This window comes from Dipodomys ordii, unplaced genomic scaffold (genome assembly GCF_000151885.1).
Source record: "Dipodomys ordii isolate 6190 unplaced genomic scaffold, Dord_2.0 Scaffold14, whole genome shotgun sequence".
In the NCBI taxonomy this organism is placed as follows: Eukaryota; Metazoa; Chordata; class Mammalia; order Rodentia; family Heteromyidae; genus Dipodomys; species Dipodomys ordii.
This window is the reverse complement of record NW_012267230.1, coordinates 4,844,141-4,857,583: the sequence shown is the minus strand read 5'-3', so window position 1 is coordinate 4,857,583 and position 13,443 is coordinate 4,844,141. Positions and strand designations below refer to the sequence as shown.

The 13,443-nt window shown below is 56.0% G+C and overlaps 2 protein-coding genes across 3 annotated transcripts in view; both read left to right on the top strand.

Annotated features, from left to right (window-relative positions):
• Positions 1–2,942: 2,942 nt before the first annotated feature.
• On the top strand, positions 2,943–11,183 carry Spns1 (spinster homolog 1 (Drosophila)). The gene is made up of 14 exons (XM_013011755.1): positions 2,943–2,946; positions 3,035–3,040; positions 3,337–3,693; positions 3,795–3,860; positions 6,293–6,429; positions 7,507–7,658; positions 7,763–7,829; positions 8,492–8,637; positions 8,863–9,018; positions 9,257–9,446; positions 9,929–9,994; positions 10,156–10,254; positions 10,518–10,689; positions 10,845–11,183. Exons 3-14 carry the CDS (start codon positions 3,453–3,455, stop codon positions 10,937–10,939), a joined length of 1,587 nt encoding a protein of 528 aa, XP_012867209.1. The 5' UTR covers positions 2,943–2,946; positions 3,035–3,040; positions 3,337–3,452; the 3' UTR covers positions 10,940–11,183.
• A 443-nt stretch (positions 11,184–11,626) lies between these two features.
• The window catches only part of Lat (linker for activation of T cells), a 17,215-nt gene continuing 15,398 nt past the window's right edge, over positions 11,627–13,443 (top strand). Inside the window, exons 1-8 of one of the 2 annotated variants that reach the window (XM_013011150.1) lie at positions 11,627–11,993; positions 12,104–12,131; positions 12,212–12,246; positions 12,476–12,563; positions 12,708–12,769; positions 12,866–12,895; positions 12,980–13,046; positions 13,126–13,220. In XM_013011150.1, coding sequence (XP_012866604.1) covers positions 11,891–11,993; positions 12,104–12,131; positions 12,212–12,246; positions 12,476–12,563; positions 12,708–12,769; positions 12,866–12,895; positions 12,980–13,046; positions 13,126–13,220 — 508 coding nt within the window. In that variant the 5' untranslated portion in view covers positions 11,627–11,890. Of the gene's footprint in view, positions 11,994–12,103; positions 12,132–12,211; positions 12,247–12,475; positions 12,564–12,704; positions 12,770–12,865; positions 12,896–12,979; positions 13,047–13,125; positions 13,221–13,443 lie in introns of both variants that reach the window. The other variant, XM_013011149.1, reaches the window with a different exon arrangement.

Here is a 13,443-nt window from a genome sequence, read left to right as displayed (position 1 = left end):
AAAATTACATCCATGCTGAACTTGTATAGACTTTGTCATCATTGTTGCCTGAAAAATACAGTATTACTATTTACATTTTTAGCATATTAAAGAATCAGAAGTAGGGTTGGGAAGGTGGCTCAGTGGTAGAGTGCTCTCGCCTTGCATGGGTTTGATTCCTCAGCACCACATAAGCAGAAAAAGCCAGAAGTGGCGCTGTGGCTCAAGTGGTAGAGCCCTAGCCTTGAGCTGAAGAGTTGAGGGACAGCGCCCAGGCCCAAAGTTCAGGCCCCATGACCGACCAAAAAAAAAAAATAAATAGTCTAGCTAGGTATGGCCAAATGCCAGTGCAGGTTCTGGGGTCTGACAGAGGGGTGCCTTGTCCAGGAAGTCTCCGAGGGAATAGTATGGCTCTGTCCTTTGCTTCCTGCTGCTGAAGTGGAGGAAACCTCCAGGATTGCAGCCTCATGGGAGGACAGCGGGGTCTCATCCTCCACAGAACACTCCACCCGTCCTGCAGCACCCACTGTGCTCTTACAGAAAAGAGGAACTTGGCTTTGTTCACTGTTACTTTAGGATTTTTTTTGGGGGGGGTGTCGGTCGTGGGGCCTGAACTCTGGGCCTGGGCGCTGTCCCTCAGCTCTTCAGCTCAAGGCAAGTACTCTACCACTGAGCCACCTTCCCAGCCCTACTTTAGGATTTTTGTCAACTAATCAAACCTAGTTCTGACCCCTGCATATGGCCATTGCGGATTGTATTGTAGGGACCCTTGATTGGCACGGAGATTTTCCTCAGGGGTTCATATACAGGAATGCAATCCTCCCACTAGTAATAAAGCATGCATCTACCCAGCTTCACCATTTGGTTATGCTTCTTCAAAACACCATTGCTCTTCTAGCAGATGCTAGAATGTTCCAATTTCCCTCTGTCTTCCCCAGCAATCTGGAGGGAATAGGAGTGGCATCATTGTAAAATAATTTGTTTCTTCTATGACTTATACTTCTATGTCTTATACTTTTGAGACATTAACTTTCTAAAGCTCTCCTGATAAGAGACCTTCTAAACTTTAATGAGCTGGGCGCAGGTGGTTTACACCTTTAATCCTAATTACTTAGGAGGCAGAGATGAGGATGATGGTTCAAAGACAACTTGTGCAGGAAAGTCATGAGATTCTAAACTCCAACTAACCAGCAGAAATCCAGAAGTGGAAAAAAAAAGCCAGACATGGAGTTGTGGCTCAAGTGGTAGAGCGCCAGCTTTGAGCAAAAGGTTAAGGTGGACAGCACCTGGACTTTTGGCCCCAGTACTAGCACCAAACAAAACAAAACAAAAATACTTCAGTAAATACTCAGTGCCATGTATCAGACTTGGCTTTTTTTTTCTTTAAATCATACCTTCATCCTCAGAACAACTTAACTGTTTTCCCCACTTTACAAATTAATCTTTCCCCACCAAGCTGCCAGCTGCAGAACTAGATATAAACACAAGGGGTCTGAGGCAGGACCCAATTTTTTTTCTTTTTGGTCATGGAGACTGAGTTCTGGGCCTGGGCGCTGTCCCTCAACTCTTCAGCTCAAGGCTAGCTCTCTGCCACTTGAGCCACATCACCACTTCCAGCTTTTTCTGCTTTTGTGGTGCTGAGGAATCAAACTCAGGGCTCATGCATGCAAGGCAAGCATTCTACCACTGAGCCACCTTCCCAGCCCCTAGACTCATTTCTTGAAACAATCTCATCCTTCAGTACACACAAAGTAATCCATGATTCTGTTAAAATGCTTGCTCATGCCTGTAATCCTAACTACTCAGAGGCTGAGATTTGAATATTGCAGTTTGAAGCCAGCCCAGGCAGCAAATTATAAGACACTTATCTGCAATTAACTGCCAGAAAAATGGAATTAGAGCTGTGGCTCAAAGTAGTAGATCACTGAGCAAAAAAGCTCAGGGACAGTGCCTAGGCCCAGAGTTCAAGCCCCAGTGCAGACACACACACAGCAGGCCCTGGGTGCCTCAAGCTCATGGATGGGCCAGGGGTGATGCCCCCTTTCTAACAAGCCACAGTGCTGACTACACTATTTAGCCTTTATACCTTTGAAACTTCCCATCTATGACCCATCTCATCCCCTTCCACTCAAGGCGCTCCTTCATACCGCTCCTCCAGACCCCTGGGGCATCCCTGGGGTTCTATCCCTTCCCACCTCTTCAGCGGTGGGGAACCTTTCTCTGTAAAGGGCCATTTGGCGTCTGACGTTAGCCATGTGTGTTTATGTTGCTATGAAGAAAAGCTCCGAGGTTTAGTGAAAAAGCTTGTTTAGGGCGCAGGTACTGGCATGTGAACTCAAGGCCCGGGCACCTTCCTTTTCTGCTCAAGCCTGTCACTCTACCACTTGAGCCACAGCTCCATTTCTGGTGGCTGATTGGAGGTAAGGATCTCATAGACTTTCCTGCCTGGGCTTTTTTTTTTTCTTTCTTTCTTGTCGATCGATCTTGGGACTTGAATTCTGGGCCTGGGCGCTGTCCCTGAGCGCTTCAGCTCAAAGCCCGCACTCTACCACTTGGGCTACAGCACCACTTCACTTCCGGCCTTTGCTGTGTATGTGGAATCGAACCCAGGGCCTCATGCACACCAGGCAAGCACTCTACCACCGACCCCCCTTCCCAGCCGCGCCACTTTGGATCCTGACCCTGAGATCGATCTCAAGCCGCCTGAGTCAGCTGGGGCGGAGCGCGCGTCCCTCCACGGGTGTCTGGGGGTCCGCGGGGGGCGCGGGGCCAGCCCGAGGCCGGGGACGGCGGGAGCGGGGCACTGGCAGCTCTAGAGACCGCTATTTTCCAAAAGAAAGAAAAAAAAAGCCTGTGCGGGTCCCACGATCTCGCCTGGTCCCCGGAAATGTGCCCAGCGCGCGCTCCACACCGGGCACCGCCATTGGTCCAGACGCCCGGCGCGGGAGATGCTGCGGGTCCCGGCGCGTTGCCATGGCGCCCGCAGAGGAGCGATCCCTGGTTACCCCGGCGACCAGTCCTCGGCCACGTGACGCAGAGGGGGGGGTCCTTCTAGGCTGCCGTAGCGCGGCACGGGCCACGTGATGAGGGCTGGGCGCCCGACGACTCCAGTATCACATGACCCTCCTGCTCTCGGGCAACATGGCGGCCGCCGTGCTGCGTCGCCGGGGCTGATTGACAGCGAGGGCCGTGCGCTCCTTCCCGGCGGGGACCCCCCCGGCTCTCCTTGGCCAGCTCCGGTCCCCAGCACCGCCGGCACCCCACACGTCCCCTCCGCTCGGTGGATCGGGAGGGAATGCCGGGGCCCAGGGCCCTTCCCTGCCGTGCTCGGGGCCTCGGGGCCAGCTCCTAACCCAGTCCCGGCGCGCTCCCTCCTTCCTCATCCTCCTCTCTCCAGCCCCCTTCCCTCGCAGGTGGGATCGTCGGTGGGACCGGAGCGCGGGAGAGTGAGCCTCCCGCTCCCACCCACGACCATGGCCGGCTCCGACACGGCGCCATTCCTCAGCCAGGCAGATGATCCGGACGACCGGCCGGTGCCCGGCACCCCAGGATTACCGGGATCCGCGGGCATCCCGAAGTCCGGGGAACCCGAGGTCCTGGACCGCGAGAGGCTGCAGCGCATCACGGGCTTGTCTCCCGGCCGTTCGGCACTCATCGTGGCGGTGCTGTGTTACATCAACCTGCTGAACTACATGGACCGCTTCACCGTGGCTGGTAGGTGCTGACCTCTGCAAAGGATGGGAACGGGGGGGGGGATGGAGAGGGGAAGTGGGGAGCCGAGGTCTCCGGGCTCATCTTGAGTCTTCTCCTTGCAGGGGTCCTTCCAGACATCGAACAGTTCTTCAGCATTGGAGACAGCAGCTCGGGCCTCATCCAGACCGGTGAGAGGACGCGCCTGCTCACACAGTAGCTCTTAACCTATGTGTGGCCTCAATTGGTACCACATAATGAGGCCTGGGGCTCATGAGGGTTTAGTGTTCAGAAAGCAGGGGGAGGGTCCTGGCTTTGCTCTGGTGCTGTCGTGTTCAGGCAGGCGGTTGAATTTAAAGATAAGTTCCATTTAGAGAAGTGCTTAGCACTTAGGTTTAAATCTCAGCTCGCCACTCCATTGTACCCTAGTTTGCAAGGTGGAGCTAGTAACACAGGTCATCTATTAGGGCTGATGTGGGGACCACATGAAATCATGCCTAGAAAATGTCTCATATAATATTTGGCACATGGTAGGTAGGCACTTAGAAATGATGGCTAGAAAAGGTATCTGAATGGGAAAAGGGTTTACTTGTTCAGAACTTTGGGGTGGTGGAGGAGACCAGAGCCAAGTCTCCTTTTTCTTTCCTTTTCTCCTTTTTCTCAAATGTTTCTGAGCACCAACTATGTGTTAGGCCCTGGAGGAAGTGTTGATAACAGCTGTGGGACTTGGGCAAGATACTGTTGTCAGCGTGTGTGTGCGTGTGTGCGTGTGTGTGTGTGTGTGTGTGTGTGCGTGTGTGTGTGTGTGTGTGTGTGTGTGTGTGTGTGTGTGTGTGTGTACTAGAACTTGATCTCAGGACCTAGGCACTATCTCTTAGCATTTTCACTCAAGGCTGGTCATCTACTACTTGAGCCACAGCTCCACTTCTGGCATTCTGTTAGTTAATTGGAGAGGAGAGTCTCGTGGACTTGTCTGCCTGGGTTAATCTCAGCCTAGCTAGTGTTTCAGGTCTGAATCAGTACTTCCTAAGACATCGTTGTCTAGATCCTGCCACTGAGGAATGGGTGTTACTCTACTTATTTTTGTTTTTATAAAGAACCTGAGGCTCAGAGATAGTAGTCTTGCCCTGGGCCACACAGCCATTCAGAGGTAGAAGAGGAATTTGAAACCAAATCTTGTAATGCCTGTTGTGTACTCCTGCCCAATGAGGAACTGGAGGTTTTTAGTCCTAAGGAAGGAAAATGGGACTATAGGTCAAGGTTGCAAAGCTGCACAGACTTGGTGAGTTAGAAGCAGCAAACCTTTCTAGATACCCCCATTTATTTCCTCTTCATTAAAGCATGTTGATGGAGCCCCTTTTTTGGACTAGGTTGTGTCAGGAAATTGCAGTCATGACCAATAAGAGCTTTGTGTAGTTGACATTCTCCTGAGCAGGAGTGGGTCAGTAAACCTCTCAGTTAAAATGAAATTGCTGGGACTGGGAAGGTGGCTCAGTGGTAGAGTGCTTGCCTTGCATGCCTGAGGCCCTGGGTTCGATTCCTTAGCACCACATAAGCAGAAAAAAGCCAGAAGTGGCACTGTGTCTCAAGTGGTAGAGCGCTAGCCTTGAGCTGAAGAGCTGAGGGACAGCGCCCAGGCCAAGTTCAGGCCCCACAACCAACAAAAAAAAAAGAAAAAGAAAAAATGAAATGGCTCTGTGCATGTGTGTGCGCACCAGTACTCGGGCTTGAACTCAGGGCCCTTTTACTCTTTCTTAGCTTTTTCTTTCAAGGCTGGTACTCTACCACTTGAGCCACACCTCCACCTCCAACTTTTTGATAGTTTATTGGAGATAAGACTCTCACTCTTTTTTCTTTCTTTTTCTTTTTTTGCTGGTCTTGGGGTTAGAACTCAGGGCCTGGACTCTGTCCCTGAGCCTTTCTGTGCTCAAGGTTAGCGCTCTATCATTTGAGCCACAGCACCACTTCTAGCTTTTTCTGAGTCATTTATTAGAGATGAGAGAGTCTCACTGACTTTCCTTCCCCAGGCTAGCTGTGAACCACGATCTTCAGATCGCAGCTTCCTGAGTAGCTAGGATTATAGGCGTGAGCCACTGGTGCCAGCCTTAAGATGACTTTCTATAGGGATGTTATGTAAAAGAAAACAGAGTTAATATGATAGACAGGGACACGAGGTGGGTGCTCTGTGCATGTGTCTGAGCTGAATCTGAAGGAGCCAAGCTCTGAGAGACTCAGACAGCAAGTGTCAACCTCCTACGTCACTGTTGACCTTGGTAGTTGGGCCTATGGGGTGCAGAGAGAAAGGGAAAATGGATGCTTATGAGGTCAGAGGCTCAGGTAAGGGCTGGATCGGATGGGGCATCATGGCCCATGGTGTAGCTTTTGTTCTGGGCTGGGTGGAAGGCAGCTACATGTCAGCTACAAAGGAAGCTGCTGGTGATGGGGCTGGGCTTTGCTCTGGAAGCTGTGAGGAGGTGCTGGGCGGGTCTGAGGGGCAGTGTGGGGTCACTGAGGACCATCGGGACCTCTGTGCTCTAGTCATTGCTGCATCCTGACCCCCACAGCTGGGGTGGGGGAGGGGCCAGGGGCCCTGGGCTGGCTGTGACTCTCTGCTTCCCCTCAGTGTTCATCTCCAGTTACATGGTCTTGGCACCTGTGTTTGGCTACCTGGGTGACAGGTACAATCGGAAGTATCTCATGTGCGGGGGCATTGCCTTCTGGTCCCTGGTGACACTGGGGTCATCCTTCATCCCCAGAGAGGTGAGGCCCCAGCTGGCTCCATGGCCACTCCCATCCCCCTCCCCATCAGTCTTTGCTTTTCCTTTTGGTCATTTCGGACTGCACCTGGGAAATCCCTTGCAGTTTCCTTGGTCCATGCTACCTTACCCCCTTGCCCTGAGCTAATACGCCCACCGAATCCTCTTCCAGAACCTCCTTCTGTGTCCCCTCTCTCCAATTCCATTCCTGAATACTCCCATTTCTCAGCCATGCAAAACCCTACCTGGACTGCCCCCCCCCCTCCCTTCCTGGTCACACTTCCTGAGAGGCTCTGGAGCTCAGTGCTGGCACGGGCCCAGCCCCCACTCGGCCTGCACTTCCTCAGCGGCTTTGACTTCTGCCCCTGCCCCTCCATCGGACCTGCTCTTGCCAAAGTCAACAGTGTCCTCCTGATTGCTCAATGCAGCTCCTGCTTTAGTGCTTCTAGTCCTGCTCTTGCTACATGACCTGGGATCCTCCAGCCCACCGCCCGTTTCTTCCCGAAATGCTCTTGTAACTCGGCAAAGCCACCGCCGCCACCCACGGCTTCCCCTCCTGGCTGCTTCTTTGCTCCTTTGAAATCTCCACTTGCTTTCACTATGCTCCCGGCTCTGTCCTTGGCCTTAGGCGAAGGTGATCTCACCCCAGCCTTAGCTGCAGGTGATGTGGATAGATAAATAACCTCCCCCCCCCTGCCAAAAATATATCTATATATTATTCACCATTAGGCTGTATTGGATGGAGAGGGAAAGGTAGAAACAAAGGTTTATTTTGTCCCAGTTGAGTGCTGGGTAATGAATTGATGTTTGACGATACAGGGCTCCTGGTAGCTTTGTGAACAAGTTGTTGTTATTCCCCTTTTGCAGATGAGGAAACTGAGGCTCAGAGAGGTTAAGTTACTTTCTCAAAGTCACAGCTAGTAAGTAGTGGAGCCAAGATTCCAGCCAGGTCTGTCTTGATTCTAAACCCAGGCCCCTCTGCTGTTCCCTGCCATCTCTCTGGCACCAGCTGGTGAGGTTGGCTGGGAGGCTGGCTCCAGGGCGGGGTGCCACCTCCCCCTCCCCGTGTCTCCTTCCCCAGCGTTTCTGGCTGCTCCTCCTGACCCGGGGCCTGGTGGGGGTCGGGGAGGCCAGTTACTCCACCATTGCGCCCACTCTGATCGCCGACCTCTTCGTGGCAGACCAGCGGAGCCGAATGCTCAGCGTCTTCTACTTCGCCATCCCAGTGGGCAGGTGAGTGGCCTTGGGGGCCAGGTTGGGGGGGGGGGAGGAGAGGACCTGAGCAGAGCACCTGACTGACCTGAAGTCCCCTCTTTTTCTCCTCTGCCTCCATTCAGTGGTCTGGGTTACATAGCAGGCTCCAAAGTGAAGGATGTGGCTGGGGACTGGCACTGGGCTCTGAGGGTGAGTCTGGTGGTGGCGTGGTGAAAGCCAGTTCCTTACCTGTCCCCCTTTCTGACATTCATGGCCCCCTTTGTATGGCCGTGCTGACCAGACCCCCAGCTCCTGCCTCACGGGTGATTGGAATTGGAGCCCATTGTAAAACTCTTAAGTCCCAAAGGGCACAGGGTCGGGGTGAGCTTCAGGTAGGGCTGGATCCAGGGCTCTCACACTGTCAGCAGACCTCGGCCATTCTCAGCTTTGTTTACCTCTGTGTTGGCTCCATTCTTAAATGTGCGAAAGTCCCAAGTGCTAGACTTTTCGATTAAGTAACGAGGCTTCTTTGGGCAGTAGTCACAGGGTGCTGCTGTCTGAGCAGGGAAGGGTCATATGCTTACTATGACCTCAGTCACCAAGCCACCCTTGGCCGAGTCTGGGATCCTATTTGGACAGTGGGTTGCGTGAAATGTGGAGTTGTGGTTTCCTGGAAGAAAATCAAGTGTTGTTACCAAAGGGCAAAGTTCGGCTTGCAAAACTAAGGTGACAGCTTCCACTTTCCCAGCACAGGTTCAGCACACAGAGGAGTTGGAGTTCCTGGGGCCTGAGGTCCTCCTCCAGCTCCCAGGGGCTATTTCCCCTCTCATGCCCAAATTCACTCGTGTCTTCTCTCCCCTCCCGCCCCCCAGGTCACACCAGGTCTGGGAGTCGTGGCCGTTCTGCTGCTGTTCCTGGTAGTACGGGAGCCGCCCCGCGGAGCTGTGGAGCGTCACTCAGATTCTCCACCCCTGAGCCCCACCTCATGGTGGGCAGATTTGAGGGCTTTGGCTAGAAAGTGAGTTTAATCCTTTGCTAATCTCTAGCCTGCTGCCCCGTGGGAGGCCCTGTCTGATAGCCTAGGAAATAGACACTGCTGCCCCCTTGTGGCTGCTTCCCGAATTACAAGTCCAAATCCTAGAGTCCTCCCAAGTCTTTATACCCACTGCTCTGACTCTATCAAAGAAACCGAGGGAAAAGGCAGGTTGTCCTACGGGTCTGACATCCTTCCAACTGTCCACAGTCCGAGTTTCATCCTGTCTTCCCTGGGCTTCACTGCTGTGGCCTTTGTCACGGGCTCCCTGGCTCTCTGGGCCCCTGCGTTCCTGCTGCGTGCCCGGGTGGTCCTGGGAGAGACCCCACCCTGCTTGCCCGGAGACTCCTGCTCTTCCTCTGACAGGTACCCAGGTGGGGCTGGGCAGGTGGCAGGGAGGGCTTTGAGTGTGACTTGGGCAGAGAGAGGTTCGACTCCACCACCAGCTACTTGTACTCAAAATCTTCAGTTTTTCCAGGTTTGGGAAGTCCTCAAAGGGCTGCTGTTCTGGGTGAATGTAGGCATCTTCCTTTCCTGGCCAGGGGGTCCAGGCTGGGGTGTCACAAGCATGGTGACTAGCTCCTGTGTCCCCACTCGCCCCTAGTCTCATCTTTGGGCTCATCACCTGCCTGACCGGGGTCCTGGGTGTGGGCCTGGGTGTGGAGATCAGCCGCCGCCTCCGTCACTCCAATCCCCGGGCTGACCCGCTGGTCTGTGCCGCCGGCCTGCTGGGCTCTGCACCCTTCCTCTTCCTGTCCCTCGCCAGCGCCCGCGGAAGCATCGTGGCCACCTATGTAAGTAGCCAGCAGGGGCCGAGGCTGATCTGAGGCCAGGGGAGGACCATGCAGAGAGCAGAGCTAAGGTCAGCTTGGCCGAGTGGTTCAGTCCTCTCAAGGTGGAATGCCTGGTTCTGAGTGGTGTGTATGTGTGTGCACGTGTGTGCATGCACACTCACGCGCCAGTACTAAGGTTTGAATTCAGGGCCTTTGCACCCTTCCTTAGCTTTTTATGCTCAAGGCTGGTACTCTACCACTTGAACAACACTTCCAGTTTGGGCTTTTTGCTCACTAATTGAGAGATAAGAGTCTTATGGACTCTGGGCTGGCTTTGGACTGTGATCCTCAGATCTCAGTCTCCTGAGCAGTTAGGATGACAGGCGTGAGCCACCTTGGCCCACTGCATGCCTGGTTCTGAATCACAGCCTGGGCCTGCGGTTGTGGATGAGCCTCTTGCGGGGTGCGCTCTCACGTGAGTGCCCCATCCTCTCGCCTCGCAGATTTTCATCTTCATTGGAGAGATGCTGCTGTCCATGAACTGGGCCATCGTGGCTGACATTCTCCTGGTGAGTGGCTGGGCAGCTGCAGGCTTAGCCCAGAGGTTGCTGGGAGCAGAGACTGGGAGTCAGGAGGCACCATTTGCAGGGTTAGGACCTCAGCCTTGGCCCTATTCCTGCCCCCGTCCCCTGCCGCCTTGGACCCTGATTGAGCTCCATACTCCCCGCAGTACGTGGTGATCCCTACTCGTCGCTCCACCGCCGAGGCCTTCCAGATCGTGCTATCCCACCTGCTGGGTGATGCTGGGAGCCCCTACCTCATCGGCCTGGTGAGACCTGGCTGGGACGGGGCGGGGCGGGACTGGGGCTGGGGTCTGGCCCCAGCTGGCTGTCCTTGGTGCTCCTCCCTGCAGCACTCTGCTGATAGAAGGATGGTCTCTGGTCATCGATCACTGCTCCCCTCCCCCGCCCGAGGCCGGGACCTCACCTTGTGGTCCATACCCCGTTCCCTTCTGGCATCGGGACTCCACGTTCCTGGCTCCGGCCTGTGTCTTTCTAACTCTCTCCTGGCCGTCATTGGTGATGCCCACAGATCTCCGACCGCCTGCGCCGGAGCTGGCCCCCCTCCTTCCTGTCCCAGTTCCGCGCCCTGCAGTTCTCGCTCATGCTGTGCGCCTTCGTCGGGGCCCTGGGCGGCGCGGCCTTCCTGGGCACCGCCATCTTCATCGAGGGTGACCGCCGGCGGGCCCAGCTCCACGTACAGGGTCAGTTAGGCCCCTACCCCAGCCCTGCCTGCCTGCCTGTCCATCTGTCCAGACCTGTGCCTGGCCTGCCCTCACTCAGCTTTGGGGCTGTCTGTCCAGCGTGCTCCGAGGCTCGCTCCGCGCACCCAGCCCTTGGCTCTCACCCCTCCCTGCAGGTGTGTTACGTGAGGCAGGGTCCACGGATGACCGGATCGTGGTGCCCCAGAGAGGCCGCTCCACACGTGTCCCTGTGTCCAGTGTGCTCGTCTGAGATGCCACCGCTCGCCTGCCTGCACACCTGCTGCTGCTGGCCCCGGGGCCACCCCACGCTGTGCCTGGCTGAAGCGCTCGGCCCACCCAGCTTCAGGAGGAAGCCTGGCCGTGTGGGCATGTCCGGCTCCCAGACACTACACAGGCAGCCCAGGGGAGGAATGAAGGGCCAGGAGGGGATCCCCTTCACCGGTACAGCCCCAGGGGCTCGGTGCTATTTGTAATGGAATAAAATTTGTAGCCAGCCATCGAGTGCTCGCTTCTCTTTGGGCTTGTGTGTGACCTGTGGGTGGTAGGGGGATACCCCATTTCCTGTCTCAGGGTTGCCCCTGTGGGCTAGTCCCTGTCCTCTGAGCCAGCTGGACACAGGGAGGCTTGCTCGCCCAGTGAGCTGGTTCATTGTGACCCTGACTCACGCCCGCGCTCCTCAGACACCTGCCCCTCCCTGCAGATAGGCCTGGGAAGGTGGGTACAGCCCATCTTAGCATCTTGCCACCCCCTGGCTGGGCACTCCCCCCGACCCCAGCTGGCCTCCATTCGTGCAGCTGTCTGTGGACCATCCCTGAGAGCTGCCTCCCCGCCACCCCCTTCCCAGGGCTGGGTGGGGGGCGGGCAGGGGCGGCGCAGCCAGCTGAGGAGCGATGATTTCCTGCCCTCACCCGGCCTCGCCACAGCTTCCTGCCACAGATGGGCGGGCGGGCTGCGCGGAGGAGAGGGCTCCAGTGAGGGGCAGGCATGGGACTCGCACAGGGTGGGTAGCGCTCGAGTCCCAGCTCCAGGCCTCGCCTGACCCCCAGCAGGCACCGGGATCTTCCTGAACCACTGTTCACCCTGCTCAATCCAGCCAGGGAGCGAGTCCTCCACTTTTGAAGGTGCCCCGACCTCTCCCACCAGGCCCCAGGCTGGCCCCCGGGCCTTTGTGCAGCTGGGCCTGGCGCAGGGTCTCCTGCAGATGGAGACCAACGGCCTGACTCCCTTCGCGCTGGGCCTGCTGCTGCTGCCCGTCCTGACCACACTGCTGGCCGCACTGTGTGCTCGCTGCCGAGAGCTGCCCGGTAAGTGGGGAGCTGGCAGACACTGGGTACGGGAGTGGGGGATGAGCATGGTGAGGGGGGGCGGACATGGCATTGGTCCTCCCAGGCTCACTGGCTCTCTTTTCCCACAGTTTCCAACGACATGGATTCTGCAGACAGGTGAGTCTCTCCTGGACCCAGGGTGGGGTAGGACCTGCGCCTTGCTCTACCCTGTGTCTAATCTGTCTCTCTCCTGCCAGTTTGTACCCACGGAGCATCCTGATCAAACCACCCCGTGAGTACTGAGGCTTCTCTTACCCATCTTGCATGTGGGGGACGGGGGGCATCATGTCAGAGTATCAAGTACCCGCTTGCAGCCCCCATCCCAGGCCCCACATGGCTGGTGTCAGGGGGAGGTGGGAGTCCTCAGGCCTGTCTGGGGCCTGGTTTTCTGGGGACAAAGCTGTCCTTAGAATCTTTGCTGATGCCTGGAGTCTCCCACTCAAGCATGGCTCTGTCCTCAGACCCGCCTGCCCACTATCTACCCGTGACCTCTTACCCGCCTGTGATCTCCTACCCACCCCTGACCCGACCAGACCAGCTCCCCATCCCGTGAGTACCCCCTCTTCCTCCAGATCCAGGCTGCCCCTTACCTTCTTGGATTGGGGAGAGGGCTCTTTCTCTATGGGAACCCCTCAATCCTCCCCCCACCAGCCCCTTACCTAGATCTGATGCCTGATCTTTGGTTCCCAGAAGGTCCCCACAGCCCTTCGGGGCTTCCCATCGGCTGCCATCTCCCCAGCAGGACTCAGATGGTGGTAAGGAGGGGGTTCTGGGTTTGAGGGGGCTGAGGCTGGGCAGAAGAGAGGGCTGGCGGGAGCTGACACAGTGTTCCTCTTGCTCTGTCTCCAAAGCCAACAGCGTGGCCAGCTATGAGAACCAGGGTGCGTCCAGGATCCCTGGTACTCGGCTGGGTAGGGAGCTGAGGCCCGTGCTGGGCCATGCTGATCCCCGTGTCGTTACCTCAGAGCCAGTATGTGAGGATGAGGAAGAAGATGAAGATGAGAATGATTACCCCAATGAGGCGGGCTACCTGTGAGTGACCTGGGTGGGGGAAGGGCGGGCAGGGCTGAGGCTCAGAATCCTCCCTCACCCTCTCTGTTGTTCTTCCCAGGGTAGTCTTACCTGACAGCACCCCAGCCACCAACCCTGCCGGCCCCTCTGCCCCTGGGCCCAGCAGCTCTGGCCTTCGAGACAGCGCCTTCTCCAGTGAGTTTAGTTGGGATGTCTATCCATTCCCCTCCCCCACGTGCCAGCAGCCCCTCCTTTCTTCCCTCTCTTGTAATGATTGCTCCTCTTCCGTTTCCTCCTTCATGTCCAACTTCCTGCTCTGGTCTCCCCTTTGCTAGCTACATCATTCATGTCTGGGAGATTTCTTTGCCTTCATTCTTTAACCTTTCTTCTTCTTTTTTTTTTTTTGTCGGTCGTGGGG

Coding starts and splice junctions, on each gene's coding strand:
- Spns1 (XM_013011755.1), top strand. CDS start 3,453: ATGGCCGGCTCCGACACGGCGCCATTCCTCAGCCAGGCAGATGATCCG. Junction 7,659..7,762: donor TTCGCCATCCCAGTGGGCAG/GTGAGTGGCCTT, acceptor GCCTCCATTCAG/TGGTCTGGGTTACATAGCAG. Junction 10,690..10,844: donor GGCCCAGCTCCACGTACAGG/GTCAGTTAGGCC, acceptor CCCTCCCTGCAG/GTGTGTTACGTGAGGCAGGG.